This window comes from Lacerta agilis, chromosome 8 (assembly GCF_009819535.1).
Source record: "Lacerta agilis isolate rLacAgi1 chromosome 8, rLacAgi1.pri, whole genome shotgun sequence".
NCBI lineage: Eukaryota > Metazoa > Chordata > Lepidosauria > Squamata > Lacertidae > Lacerta > Lacerta agilis.
Window position 1 is genome coordinate 79,461,775 of NC_046319.1, and position 14,683 is coordinate 79,476,457.

At 51.9% G+C, this 14,683-nt stretch overlaps 1 protein-coding gene across 3 annotated transcripts; it reads left to right on the forward strand.

Moving 5' to 3' along the window:
• Positions 1–498: 498 nt before the first annotated feature.
• Positions 499–11,179, forward strand: C8H19orf47 (chromosome 8 C19orf47 homolog). 3 transcript variants are annotated; one of them, XM_033158511.1, is made up of 10 exons: positions 499–581; positions 1,512–1,574; positions 2,032–2,119; positions 2,994–3,108; positions 5,603–5,684; positions 6,514–6,648; positions 6,909–7,061; positions 9,240–9,310; positions 10,246–10,665; positions 11,116–11,179. In XM_033158511.1, the coding sequence occupies exons 2-10, from the start codon at positions 1,556–1,558 to the stop codon at positions 11,131–11,133; spliced, it is 1,101 nt and encodes a 366-aa protein (XP_033014402.1). In that variant the 5' UTR covers positions 499–581; positions 1,512–1,555; the 3' UTR covers positions 11,134–11,179. The 3 variants fall into 3 exon arrangements, with proteins under 3 accessions (XP_033014402.1, XP_033014401.1, XP_033014403.1); XM_033158510.1 differs by having other exon boundaries at positions 10,246–11,179; XM_033158512.1 differs by lacking the exon at positions 6,909–7,061 and having other exon boundaries at positions 10,246–11,179.
• The last annotated feature ends 3,504 nt before the right edge of the window (positions 11,180–14,683 follow it).

Below are 14,683 nucleotides of genomic sequence, written 5' to 3' on the forward strand. Positions count from 1 at the left end.
TCTAATCGCAGAGTGGGAAGGGGTCCATGGGGGTCATCTAGCCCAACCCCCTGGCGGTGCTGACATCGGAGTGCTCCAAAAAAGGGCATAGAAGATCTAACGGAAAAGCAACACCTGGAGATCTGCACTCGTCGTTGCAGCGCGTGCCTCGTGATCTCTATTGCGTCGTCATCATGGGATTATTGCTCAACCTTAGAAGGGGCGAGACTGGGGTTTCTGGAGAGGCTGGACTGGGATGTGGCAGACCAAGGTTCGAATCCCTGGGTGTGACCCCGGCGGCCAATGACTGCCTTCTTTTCTCGGCCTGACCTACCCTGCAGGGTTGTTGTTGTGGGAGGGGGAGGACGCAGATACGCGAAGCCGCCCAGAAGCTGCACCCAAAAGCAAGCCGCGCTTGCTTCCTTCCCTCCGGCCGCCAGGGGCCGCTGGCGAACACCCTCGGAGCCCCTCTAGGAAAGGCGGGCAGGCGAGGCATCCGGTCTCTGTGGCCTCCCGGGCCGGAAGTGAGCGCGAGGAAGGCGGGAGGGAGAGAGACTTCCTCCGCAACGTCGCCCAGGAGCCGAGAGGAGCCTCCGAGGCCGGTGAGGGAGGGGAAAGAAGGGGAGGAGAGGGATCTCCCCCCCCCCACTCACGACCCCCCCACCCCACACACGGAGGGGCGCGAGGTCCGGAGACTTCTCTCCCCCCCCCCCCATTCCCCGAGAGTGAAGCTGCTCCCGTGAGTGGGGTGGGGTGGGGTGGGGGGAAGGGAAGGGAAGGGAAGGGGCAGAGGGGGGCATGGGGGAGGCCTCCCCCCCCTGGACCCTCAAGAAGCGCAGCCCGGTCGAGGAGCCAGAAAGGGGGCGTCTTCCATGGGGGTGGGTGGGAGAAAAAGAATCCTCTGCCCCCCCCCCCGCGCTGTCTTGAAAGGGCCCTCGAGGCTCAGCGGTTGGAGCGACTGCTTAGCAAACAGGAGGAGACCCCAGTGCAGCTCCCTTGTCCAACTGCCTCTTCCACCGGCCCCTGACTCCTGCGCCCGCGTCTCCAGTCCCCTCTTCCACCCCTAAGATTCCCTGGGGCTGAGGTCCCTTCTCTCCGCCCAATAAGATATTTGTTTAGGGAACTTTTTTAATGTTTGACTTTTTATTGTGCTTTTAATTTTCTGTTGGGAGCCGCCCAGAGTGGCTGGGGAAACCCAGCCTGATGGGCGGGGTATAAATAATAATAATAATAATAATAATAATAAGAGGGGGCTGCCCCGCCCCAGTTGATGGGCATCGCCATTCAAATAGTATGGGTGAGCCTTGCCGTGCCATCATTTCTGCTGGGAGGGGCTGCCCTGTCCCTCCCCCCAATATTTTATTCACGTTGGCACCCCTGGCAGCAGGAGTTCCCAAACAGCACCGGTGTGGGTCCAAGGCGGCTGTCCTGGGTGCGTGTTGCTGCTGCCTATTCTGGCTCCCTGAGTCCTGCCCTTGGAATGCCGCTGGGCGGCCTCAGCTGCTTCACTTGGGGTGTTGCCTTCCCTGCAGGTCTCCTCCGGCTGACCGGGCGTCGCTGCCCTTGGCTTGGCACCATGGTGTCTGTCATGATGGGTAAGTTGGCCTGACACCCCCCCCTCCCCTTTAACCCCGGTATGTCTATCGAAGGGAGCCAGAGCAAAGCCAAACGCAAGAGCGGTTTGAGGGAGGGAGGGAGGAAGGGAAGGGGTAGCGGCAGAAGCAGGGCAGCCAAATCCCTTTGTTCTGTGCAAGGCGCCTGGCTGAACCCCAGATGGGTGGCAGCAGCAGCTGCAAATGTGGAGAATGTGAGTCTGAGGCCAGCTGGGAAGAGGCGCTTGAGTGACAGCATGGTGGTCAGACAGAGACCAGGGAGATAAGAGCACAAGAATAGCCTGCTGGATCAGGACAGTGGCTCTTTGGTCCAGCGCCCTGTTTTCACTGCGGCCGACCAGATGCCTATTCTGGGAATCCCACAAGCAGGATCCACGCACAAGAGCACTTTCTCCCAACCTGTCGCTTTGCTTCTGACATAATCTTCTCTGTCTTTCAGCAACGTCAGAGTGGATTCAGTTCTTCAAAGAAGCTGGGATCCCCCCGGGGCCTGCTGTCAACTACGCCGTCATGTTTGTGGATAATAGGTGAGGCTGTTGAGAGATGGAGCCTCTGTGGAACATCTCGCTGTTCTGTTTCCTGTGCTTCTGCAGCAGTCTGGGAGAGTGGGATTTCAGGTGCTCATGTGCAAGGAAATCTGTGATCCCTAGAAAGTATCTCATGGATCCCACTGCAGCATAGCTGTCAACCCTCCTTGCTGTTTCCCAATGCTGTAATAAGGGAATATCCCGCAAAAAAGGGAAAGGTTGACAACTATGCTGCAGGGGAGACCTGCCATCCCTGCCTTCCATACAGTGGTACCACTGGTTACGAACGCTTCGGGTTACGTACTCCGCTAACCCAGAAGTAGCTGCTCCTGGTTGCGAACTTTGCCCCAGGATGCGAATGGAATTAGCACGCTGGAGGCACGCGCACAGCAGGAGGTCTCGTTAGCCTCAGGATAAGAACGGTTTCAGCTTAAGAACGGACCTCCGGAACGAATTAAGTTTGCAACCAGAGGTACCACTGTATAACGAGGGGTGAGGGGTGGGGATCCGTGCTCAGTGGCAGATACTAAAGCCACCAGCTGCTTTTTTAACCACCCAGCAGACGTGGTCCAAACAAAGGAGTTACATGGCAGAAAGGATCCCTGGTGTGGAGTTTGTGGGAGTGTGGTTTAGGCCAGGAACATTGCATTGTTTCCTGCACACAGCTGTCACGTGTTGGCTTGTTTAAATCTTAAAATACCAAACAGCATGCATTACGTGGCCCAAGATTATTTTTCAGATATTTACCTCTCTCGAGAAAAACAAAACAATATATTCTTTGTTTCTTGGAACAAAGGCCAAGTATTTTTAATTCTGCTTGTGGTACCACACCCTATGGTACGTGACTCACCACCGCAGTCCTTGTCCCCTGCAGGATCCAGAAGAACATGCTGATGGACCTCAACAAGGAGATCATGAACGAGCTGGGCATCACCATCGTCGGAGATATCATTGCCATCCTCAAGCATGCCAAAGTCGTGTACAGGCAGGTGGGTTCTCCCAGGAAGCGGCTAGCAATTTAACCCACATGCTTTGCATTAAACGGCTGTGATATTGGCTTCTAGCTGGCTGGTAACCCTCTGGCATTCTGGGTGGGATCTTTGGATCTACAATGGTGTTTGAAATTCGCCAGGTGCATTTTGCACCTGGCTATTGGCCACTTGTACCCAAGTGAAGATGCCCGAGCACCAGGATGCTGCCTGGTGTCTCCAACACCTGGAGGTGCGTGCCTGGGGATCCTCGGATCTGGACTGTTTTCACACACTAGCATAGGGGTCGGCAAAGTTTTTGTGGCTTGGGCCTGTTCACTGTCCCGCAGACATCATGGTGGGCCGGAGTGTGTGCGCAAATGCTATATCCAGCATGGAGGAGGCGTGCGCAGCTTCCCATTGGCTGCAGGAGCTTCCTGCAGGCAATGGGAAACTGGCCAGCGTCATAGAAGGCGGTCCCCATTCTCCTCCGTGCCAGTTTAGCGCAGTGCACAGGAGCTGGCTGAGCAGGTGGCGGGGGTTCATGGGCCGGTTAAACGACCCCCATGGGCCGCTTGTGGCCCATGGGCCTTAGGTTGCCGACCCCTGCACTAGCAGCACATCCTGTAGAATACTATCCATTATATTTTATTTGCACAATCTAAACGGATTTCGGAAACCAAAAAGTCGTCTGGAAAAATACGACTTTTGAGCCACCTGGCCCCAAAATGGCAACTAGGCATTCTGTTTTAGCAACTGTAACCCTGGTTTAAAGGAGCCATTTGGCACCTAGCTTGTATATCTGTATATGAAGTTGCATAACTTCAACCTAGAAGGATATGGTGAGCATCCCTGCAAGCTAGGGGGCTGTCATGAGCAACCAGCGATTGTGTGGGCTACACGATAGCCTTTGCCCAGTGCAGGGGAGAATCCTAGAATTGTAGAGTTGGAAGGGACCCCAAGGGTCATCCAGTCCAACCCCTTGCAGTGCAGGGATCACAACTCTAGTATCCCTGACAGGTGGACATTGTTCCACTCTTAAACACTTCTTGCCATCAGGGGAGGTGCAAGGATTTCAGTGCTCTTTGCTGATATCTCTCGGAAAGTGAAGCAAAGGACCTGAGCTGCCCAGTGGAGCATTCAGAGAATGATAAAAGTCCTGCTTAAGGGTCTGAATGCCCCATAACACCCTGCATGACTCCCAGGCCAGATCTGTAGGTGAAGCATCTGCAGTGCTTCACTCCTCACCCAGGAGTTTAATCACCTGGTGTGATGCATATCTCCAACCTGGATAGCTTTCCTCTTCCTTCTACCTTCCTGCAAAAGGGTTCTTTTGGGGGGGGGCATTCCTGAACCTGGTGCATTTGTGGGGAGACCGTGACTTTGCTAGGGGAACCCTCTCCATCTGCCCCTCACTATGGCATTGTGGTGTGCAAGCGAGAATGAGAGGCAGAGAGGCAGCGCTTGACCAGCAAGCTCTGAGAGTGAGTGAGAGGAAGAGACGTCCCCTGCACTCCCACCCAGGGTATTTTATTACACAAAGGGAAATCGTTACAGGATTCAAACGAACCAAACAAATTAATCCAGCACATCCCCAGGAGTCCCACGTGAGATGGCCCAGGTAACAAAGATTTCATGGGGGAAACAGGAAGCTGAGCCTTTTCACCTACATGGCTACCACATTCCTACACATCAAAGCACGGGATACATGGCATATACAGGAAATCATAAAGCAGGAGATAGCAGGGAGGTGAGAATTAACATCCTGACACCAGAACCCTTGTTGTTTACTAGGGTTTGGGGATCAAAGAGAGAAAGATCCTATCTAAGTTTATCACAGGAATGCCTGGCAAATGGCAACAACAACAACAACAACAACAACAACATAATAATAATAAATTTTTATTTCTACCCCACCCTTCCTGATCCAAAAACTGGGCTCAGGGCGGCTAACAACAAATATAAGACAATGAATAAAACAACTTAAAAACAGCATAAAAACAAACATCAGTGGGATCCCCAGGGTTAACTGGCGAGGTTAGTCATGCTAGGCCAGTAGGGAGACCAGAGAGGAATTTTAATGTGGGGACCCAGAAGGGTTTCTTCAGAAGAAAGGAAAGGGGAAAAGGAATAGGGGATCAGGCTAGATTAAATGCCAGGTGGAATAACTGTCTTACAGGCCCTGCGGAAGGAGGTCAGGTCCCGCAGGGCCCTAGTCTCGTGGGACAGAGCATTCCACCAGGTCGGAGCCAACACTGAAAAAGCCCTGGCCCTTGTGGAGGATAATCTGGCTTCTTTTGGGCCCGGGACCCTTAAGATACTGTTATTTGTGGACCTTAAGGTCCTCTGTGGGGCATACCAGAAGATGCGGTCCCGTAAGTACGAGGGTCCTAAGCCACATAGGGCTTTAAATGCAGCATCTGGTCCTGCAGACCATGCCCTAGTGGAAAACGTGACTTGACAAGTTAGAAGAATGGAGTCCACATGAATGTTACAGTGTTCCCTCTGTCCCTAGGAAATGTGCAAGGCTGCTACAGAATCGGTGGCTTCCAGCCAACCCACCCTGCAGTCTGAACTCCGTCGGAATGCCAACAGCGGTGAGTAACGCGAGTGGTTGGCCACAGATGGAGGAGAAGGCCAGGTCTTTCCTCCTCTCTCGGTCTGTCTGTCTCTCCCTCCTCCCTCTCCGTGCCAAGGCCCCTGCTCTTCTCACTGCATGAAGTTGGCTGCTCCTTTCTGAGCTCACCTGGGCAACCCCAGGATGCTAATAGTGTCTGTTCACATCAAGCAACGCCAGCTCCACTGGTCCATGCAGTGTAGTTCTCCTGGACCTTTCATTTTGTTCATTGGGTCTTTTGGGCGATGTTGCTGAGACACAGGGCAGGTCCTTCCTTGGTTGCCCCTGCCTCCATTCTTTGCGGCTGTGTATTTTGATCTTCGCTGTAGCTGCTGTCCTTTCATGTCGAATAAAAACATTTTTGTTCTTTCAGGCATTTTCAAACAATTCTTGGCTCTTTCTTGCTGCTCTTGCAAATCCTGTTTTCAATTACATGTTGCTGGTTTCTTTAAATATATGTGCATTATGGAAAGGCATGATAATTTTAAAATAAAATAATAAATTTAATTAAAATTTAAAAATTAGATACCCCCTGCCTTCCCCACCCTCCTGAAGACATGTCTACCAGTATCTAAGCACCCATTCCCGAGCTTACACAGCTTCATTATTTCATTATTTGTTGATATTCATCTGAATGTTTTGTTGAAGGCTTCTCTGCTTTTACTGATGTGTTTTTTGTGTTTTTGGTTTTAAAACGTCGTATATCCCCTTTCCCCCCTAAATATCTTTCTGTGTTATACGTAAAACCGCTTAAGGATTTTGGCACATAAAGTGATGTGTAACTTCTATTCATGATGATGTTCCTGCAGCTGCCACCCGGATGATTGCAAACAGCCTGAGCCGAGATTCACCACCTTCCACCCCGGTCCGAAGACCCGACACCAGCACCTCCAAAATCTCCATCACGGTCTCCAATAAAATGGCAGCAAAGAATGCCAAAGCAGGTAGGTGTGTGTGTGAGATTTTTTTTTTGGAATCTGCAAAATTGAAGCCTTTGGGGAATTGTGGAGAAAAATCTGTTTCAAAATTCTTCCAGCCCTAGTTCTGCCAGGCGTGGCTCTCTGCTCCCCACTAGTGGTCAGATTTCCCCCATGGGTATTGCCGTTGGCTCTGAATGCCCATCCTTGAGTCGCCCAGCCAGAGGCCTCTGGACTCAAGGCAGGCGTGAGCTGGCCATTGTCCCATCCTCTTCCTGCTGCCACAGCTCTCTGCAGTCCGGAGGCCGAGAACTCCACGCTCCCAGTGAAGCGGCGCCGCGTCACGGCAGAGATGGAAGGGAAGTACATTGTCCACATGCCCAAGGGAACCACCCCCAGGACCAAGAAGATCCTGGAGCAGCAGCAGCAGGCAGCAAAAGGTACCTGGGCCACTTCCCCTGGGGAGCGGGGCTGAAGGCCGGCCAGCTTCCTTTAAAGCTGGGAAATGGGGGCAGGTCCATTGCCACCTTAACTCATCTGGAGGTAAAAAATAATCCTTCCAGTAGCACCTTAGAGACCAACTATGTTTTTTCTTGGTATGAGCTTTTGTGTGCATGCACACTTCTTCAGATACCATGCACATGAAAGCTAATACCAAGAACAAACTTACTTGGAAGGTGCTACTGGAAGGATTTATTATTATTTTTTATTTTGTTTTGACTATGGCAGACCAACATGGCTACCTACCTGTAACTGGAACATCTGGAGGAGTACTCTTAATTTTCCATTGCGGTGCAAAGTCCCAGGTGGCCTCCACTGCGAAACTGGTGTTGAGTGTCGCCGGTCCCACGTTGCGGAACACGCTTCTGGCAGAGATGCGGCAGGCACCCTTGCTTTGAACTTTCTGGAATCTCTTGTAGGCTTCTTTTTATAATGGCTAAAGAAGTTGGGAGTTCTTGATTGAAGCTCACCCGAAAATAGTAGAAGGGCAAGAACTCAGGCCACAGAAGTAAAATACTACTGGATAGTGGTTCAAACGATACAAATGTTTCAAATAATCTCTTCTGTAGATGGATTTATTTATAGAAGTTTATACGTCAGATGAAGTATATACACCAGGACAGGGCCCTGTTTCGAAAATTCTTCTTCAGCAGATAGTCTTAGAGTCAACGTGTACTGGTAGATTTATCTGACGTATAAACTTGTATAAATTTTCTTCTACGTTTCCGAGCACAATTCAAAGTGTTGGTGTTGACCTTTAAAGCCCTAAACGGCCTCGGTCCTGTATACCTGAAGGATCGTCTCCACCCCCATCCTTCTGCCCGGAAACTGAGGTCCAGCTCCGAGGGCCTTCTGACCGTTCCCTCGCTGCGAGAAGCCAAGTTACAGGGAACCAGGCAGAGGGCCTTCTCGGTAGTGGCACCCACCCTGTGGAACGCCCTCCCATCAGATGTCAAAGACCAACTACCAGACTTTTAGGAGACATCTGAAAGCAGCCCTGTTTAGGGAAGCTTTTAATGTTTAATAGATTATTGTATTTTAACATTTTGTTGGAAGCCGCCCAGAGTGGCTGGGGAAACCCAGCCAGATGGGCGGGGCATAAATTATTATTATTATTGTTGTTGTTATTATTATTATTATTATTATTATTATTATTATTATTATTATTATTATTTCCATCTACAGAAGAGATTATTTGAAACATTTGTATCATTTGAACCACTATCCACTATTACTTCACTTCTGTGGCCTGAGTTCTTGCCCTTCTGCTATTTTCTTTCTATAATGGCCAGCCGGCCTTTGCAGTTGCTTAACATTTCCTTGAATGGCCAGCCATTCGCTTTATGGCTCTGTACAGCTTTCAAAGGGTTCTTGTTACTGTACCTTTATGGCCCTGACATTTTGCAAGAGGACAGTATATCGGTACTTAGGTGAATGAAACCAAGCCCTGCACTTGAAGAGCAAATTCAGAACCAAGGTAAAACGAACGTGCCGAATTAAAGCACAGCCCAAATAAAAGAGGCAAACTTAAGCAGGTTCAGCCAGCAGCCAAAATTCGCTTTGCCCTCCCAGCCGCCAGCCGCCTGCTGCCGCCGCCCAGCCAGCCAGCCAGCTCTTCCTAATTTTGTTTTCAATTGTGACTCTTTGCAAAGTCCAGCTTCCTTGTTCCACATTACTGGCCAGAACTAACATCCCATCACACACAGACAGGTGCAGCCGCTTGTGAGACTGCCACACGGCAAAGGTTTTGCAGTCTTGGCGTGGGTGGGGTGGAGTGGGGGAACACAGGCTTCCGGGGTGCAAAATTGTTTCTTATGCACTATGGGCAGTGTTCCCTAACCTGCAGGGGCAAGGACTTCTGGTATGGTGTGACTTCCAGAGATTGATGCCATCAGGCTGGGGAAAGGAGTATTTGGAAATAATTTGGGTGCTGCACACCGGCATTAAAAATATATGTTATTTAATCTTGTTTGCTGCTTCAAAAGCTTTTTTGGGTGAAACACATACTTATATGCATGCTATGAAATAAACATTTGGCCCCTGTTGCTCCTTTGAAAAGCCCTCCTCTCGTTTTAACTCTGTGTGGCTTCTTTCCGCTGCTACCTTGTTATTGACAGGGCTACAGAGAACCTCTGTGTTTGACCGGCTGGGCGCAGAGACCAGCGTGGACACAACCACAGGAAGCAAGGTGAGAGCGAAAGGGTGGGACCTGCTTGCTCCGGGGACTCGGTCTTTTGAACCTTCCCCCGCTCCCCTTGCCTCGGGTCCCACAAAGGGGGCCCGGTTGGCAAGGCAGAGATTAAACACGTATGGTTGGGGGAGTAGAGGTGGACTTCCACTTCCTGGCCCAGCCAAGGCGTTCAGGGTGGTGCTAGAGCTCTTCTGACGTGGGAGGTGGGATTTTGGTCAGGCGGGGCTGTTGCCACGACCCACTAAGGAAGGTAATCACAATGAAATTGGAAAAGCAACAATTGCACATCTATTGAAATTCTATCTGAAACTATAGAGTTGAAGTTACAGGTGGGTAGCCGTGTTGGTCTGCTATAGTCGAAACAAAATAGAAAATTCTTTCTTTTATATATAAGGATCCTTACTATATTTAAGAATCTGGTGACTTCTGTTTCAGTGTATCTGAAGAAGTGTGAATGCACACGAAAGCTCATACCAAGAACAAACTCAGTTGGTCTCTAAGGTGCTACTGGAAAGAATTTTCTATTTTGTTTCGACTATAGAGTTTAATTAATTCAAAACAAAACAGATGAACTGGATGAGGGTGGCAGCTTTTCAAAGTCAGGTAGTCATTTAGCACATTTAGTAACTGCTTCAGCTGTTGAGTAGTTTCCTCCTGTGATCGGCGGCCTTGACGAAGTGAGGCTAGTTTCCCAGGGTCTGGTTTAAAGCCACTTAGCAGGCGTCTTAAATCACCGCCTCCGGAGCTCCTCTGCTGCCCCCATGCCACTTAGTGCCCCCCTCCTGGACAATTCCACCAGCCCCCAGGGAGTGCACTGCCCATCTTGCAGGGCCTAGCAAAGGCCCCTGAGGGTGGGGTGAGGGTGGGGCCCCCAGCCGCTCTGCTGTGTTTGCCACCCCCACCCTCATTGAGCCGCTCCGGTGTCTTCGCAGCCCACGGGAGTCTTCAGCCGCCTGGGGGACATGCAGGAGGCCGAGGAGGACAAAGCAGTGGAGAGCGACGACGACAGCTCCGTCTTGCAGTACGCCGGGGTGCTGAAGAAATTCTTTAAGCCCTCCAGGCCCAAGGAGAGGGCCAAGGCCGCCAGGGCGACGGTCAAAGCTAAAGCCACCAGTTCCGAGCCCCAGCCAACAGCCACTGCCGCCCCTGCCCAACAGCGGCTCGGGAGCAAGAGCCTGGCGGAAAAGAAGGAGAAGGCGGCCGAGCCGCCCCCGCCACAAGGCGGCATGGCCAAGAGACTGGGCAAGCGCCCCCTGCCTGCCGAGGCCCAGGACAGCCAGGTCACCAGCTCCAGGAGCAAGCCAGAGTCTGAGTTCCGGGTCACCATCAAGAGAACTTTGGGCAGCGCGAAGGTAAGCAGCACCACGGAGGGCCCCAGCGCCCAGATGGACAACACGGGCACCGTCAGCGTCTTTAAGCGGTTGGGCAGGAAGGCGGTGTGAGCTGGGCACCCTTCGCCTGCATGTGCGCGGGAGACCCTCTTTGGACAGCTTGAAGTTGGCGCCCCCTCTCTACCCCCATCTGCAACACAAGCGGGCTCTTGCGCGGCCTCCAGGCGGAGGACGGCTTCTGTGAAGCTCGGCGTCAGTTCTCCCAGCTGTTTCCGCAGGTCTGTGGGGCAGGAGCAGAACTGGGGTGTCTTGCGCGGCTGCACGGCCCACCTCAAAGGCAGTGGATGCCAGTGCTGGAGGCACCCACCCAATGGAGCATTCCTGGGGTCGGGGTGAGGGCTCCCAGCGGGCGCGAGAGGTCACGTTGCACTGAACCCTCCTTTCTCTGTCTCTGTTGTTTCCCCTCTGCAGGTCCTTGCTCTCTCCTAGGAAGTAGGTGCCTTGAGGGCCCCGTAAAAGAGCTTGCAAGAGGCAGTAGATCCCTTCCCCACCCCATCCCACTCCCGTGCTTTCTTTTCCGTCTTTCCCAAGCATTTACCTGCTGCTTTCCTGTATCCTGTATCTCAGGAACTGCAACTGAAAAGCTGACCAGAAATTTCCTCTTGCTGGACACTGGGATCGCACAGTCGGCCAGCGGGGTCCCAGTGCTGAGTTTTGTCTCCTGCCAGGAGGAGGAGGAAAATTCTGGCCGGCTCCTCTTTGGGTTCCATCTCTCTCCTTTGAGCAGGAGAGGAATTTCTCCTGGCCTGGCTGCGGCATGTGAAACGAGGTTCTTGTGGGGGAAGGAGATGGTTTCATGTGTCAAGAGTCCCTCACTGGGCTGGCTCTCCTGCCCAAGCCTCCTGAAGCAGCGCTGTTCAGCTGGGAAGGGAGAAGAGAGTGCCAGGTCTCCTTCCCAGAGTCAGAGTTTCGGGCCTTCGTTGAGCCGAATCAGATGCACAATCTAGACCCTGGCTAAATCTGAAGTCAGACTCCGGGCTTGGTTTTTCCATCTCCTTGCTCTGCTTGTCCATCAACCCCAATGGGCACCCGCATTGCTGTTTGGCAAAGCTAGGGCGGAGTTGGATGGGAGGGCAGCATCCAGGGCAGCCGTATGCCGCCTCACCTGCCCTGTGGCTTCCGTGTGAGCTTGGTTCCCCCTTTCAGAGGCTTCTGCCCTACAGCAGCAGGAGAGGCCTGCCACCTCTCTCCTCTGGGCTCCTGCTGCTCTTGGTCTCTGCTAGTGCCCCATGTCTGAGTTCCATAGGATGCTGCCCACGCCAGCTGGCACCCCCACAATATATATTTGGAAAATGAAAATGGGCCATTGTGATGTGGTACGCCTGAGAGTCTTGGGCAATGGCAGTAGAGGTGGAAATGCTTGAGGGGCCCTCCTGGCTGGTTCCTTCCTGCCCCACCTCCCCTCCAGTTTAATGGTGGGGGAAGCTGGCAGGACAGAAGACACTCAGTAAGCAGGAAGGTGGGTCTGCCCTTTGCAGCCCATCCTCCTGCCAGCACCCAGAGGGTGGCAGCTTTGTCCGAGAGGCAAGTCTGCAGGTGCTCGCCCATTTATGCACGTGAAGAAGGAAGCCTGCTTTGGGGGAGACGGAGCCTCGCTTGTTCTGTTGGGGAACAGGAGTCCAGCCTGGCCTGCGGGTTGAGTGAGTGACTTGTCCCCAGCCAACATGACCTGGGAGCTGTTGGGGGTATTGGGGCAGAGGTGGACGGAGGGTGGCCTGCGACGTAGCCCAGGCCACTCTTGCACTTGACCGAAAACTCTGTATCCCAGCATGCACTGCCAGTTGGAGTACCCCTTGTGTTGGCTTCTGATTGGCACGCAACCCAGAGACGCTTCCTGTGCTCTGAGGTGCCTTCTGTGTCCCCAGCTGCCCTAGAGAGAATTCTGCGACCCGCACGATTTAGGGGATGTGGTGCTCTCCCATGCACCTGTTACCAGATAAGGCAGCAGCTGTGTGGGATCTCTAATGGTTTAAATGAATTTTTATTGATTAAACTAGGGAGGGGGGAGCTAGAAGAGCTGTGGTGTGTAATGGTTGATAGTTTTGTTTTTAAAAAAAGACTTTTTTTGTAAACATGAGTTAATGTGCAATTTGGATGTATCCTTGCATTCGGCTGTCAGTTGCCCAAAAGTGGGGTGGGGGTGGGCAAGGTGCTGCTGTCTGAGCCTGCCAGGTGTGTTCCTGCACTCCACCCACCCCACTGCCCAGGTAGGGGAATAAAGGAATGTTCTCTTGCAATAAAATGAGTCTCCTCTTAGCTTGCTTCAGCTCACAAAGGGGACACATAGAGAGACACAAGAGCCTGCTGGATCAGCCCACAGGGGCAAATCTCATCCAGCTTCCAATGGTTTTCCTGCTGGATGTCTTGCCACTGGGGTGTTTGTGCGTGCGCACACACACACACACACACACACACTGAGAAGTCTTGCAAGAGAGGCCTTTGGCCTATATTTCCAGCTATCCACAGGGAAAGCGGAGGAGGGACAAGCCCCAATCAGTGGAGAGATATTGCTTGTTCTGATATTATCTTAATTTTTTTATTCATTTCACACAAATTTAAATATTGCCTGATTGTTAAAAAAAAGGAACCCTCAAAGCAGCTTTCAAAAAGAATAAAACAATAAAATGGTCAGTAAAACTTCAGTAGGAGAGTAAGCAAGCACAAAGCCTTGGGGTCGGGGGGGTGGGGTGGAATGACCCTGTCGGATACAACCTCCTTTGTTTTTTTGGGAGGACCTATCTTTCTTGCAGAATCATTCCTCGCCTGCCTCCTCCTCAGGCCTCAAGTACAAAAATGCCATGTAGGAAAGAAGGGAGGGTAATAACACCATTTAGAAGCAGCTATCAACAACCTCAGATATGCTGATGACACAACCTTGATGGCAGAAAGAGAGGAGGAATTAAAGAACCTTTTAGTGAGGGTGGAAGGAGGGAGCGCAAAATATGGCCTGAAGCTCAACATCAAAAAAACTAAGATCATGGCCACTGGTCCCATCACCTCCTGGCAAATAGAAGGGGAAGAAATGGAGGCAGTGAGAGATTTTACTTTCTTGGGCTCCATGATCATTGCAGATGGTGACAGCAGTCACGAATTTAAAAGACATCTATTTCTTGGGAGAAAAGCAATGACAAACCTAGACAGCATCTTAAAAAGCAAAGACATCACCTTGCCGACAATGGTCCGTATAGTTAAAGCTATGGTTTTCCCAGTAGTAATGTACGGAAGTGAGAGCTGGACCATAAAGAAGGCTGATCACCGAAGAATTGGTGCTTTTGAATTATGGTGCTGGAGGAGACTCTTGAGAGTCCCATGGACTGCAAGAAGATCAAACCTATCCATTCTGAAGGAATCCAGCCCTGAGTGCTCACTAGAAGGACAGATCCTGAAGTTGAGGCTCCAGTACTTTGGCCACCTCATGAGAAGAGAAGACTCCCTGGAAAAGACCCTGATGTTGGGAAAGATGGAGGGCACAAGGAGAAGGGGACGACAGAGGACGAGATGGTTGGACAATGTTCTCGAAGCGACTGGCATGAGTTTGGCCAAACTGTGGGAGGCAGTGGAAGACAGGAGTGCCTGGCGTGCTCTGGTCCATGGGGTCACGAAGAGTCGGAAAGGACTAAACGAGTCCATGGCTGTAGGGACACAGCAGCATAATGAAGAACAGGGGAAGCCTGTCCTGTTTCGCCCCCTGAGGCGACCAGGGAATGTGCAGCCTCCTGCCTGCCCCCATCCCAACATCCAGAACACCCCTGTCTACCTGAAATGGGTGTTGTGGTGGAAGCGGTGAGGAGGGCAGCCCACTGCTGGTTACGCTGCTGCCATCTAAGGCGGCTGCTTCACCCCGCCAGCTGTGCTGGAGAGGCAGCCCCCCTGCTGAAGGGTCAGCCAGGCTTGGTATGGTTGCCTACAGGATGGGAATATAAGGACTCCCGTCTAGTCCAGCATCCTGTTCTCACAGTGGCCAACCAGATGCCTGTCA

Coding starts and splice junctions, on each gene's coding strand:
- C8H19orf47 (XM_033158510.1), top strand. Junction 2,120..2,993: donor GTCATGTTTGTGGATAATAG/GTGAGGCTGTTG, acceptor TGTCCCCTGCAG/GATCCAGAAGAACATGCTGA. Junction 3,109..5,602: donor CCAAAGTCGTGTACAGGCAG/GTGGGTTCTCCC, acceptor CTCTGTCCCTAG/GAAATGTGCAAGGCTGCTAC.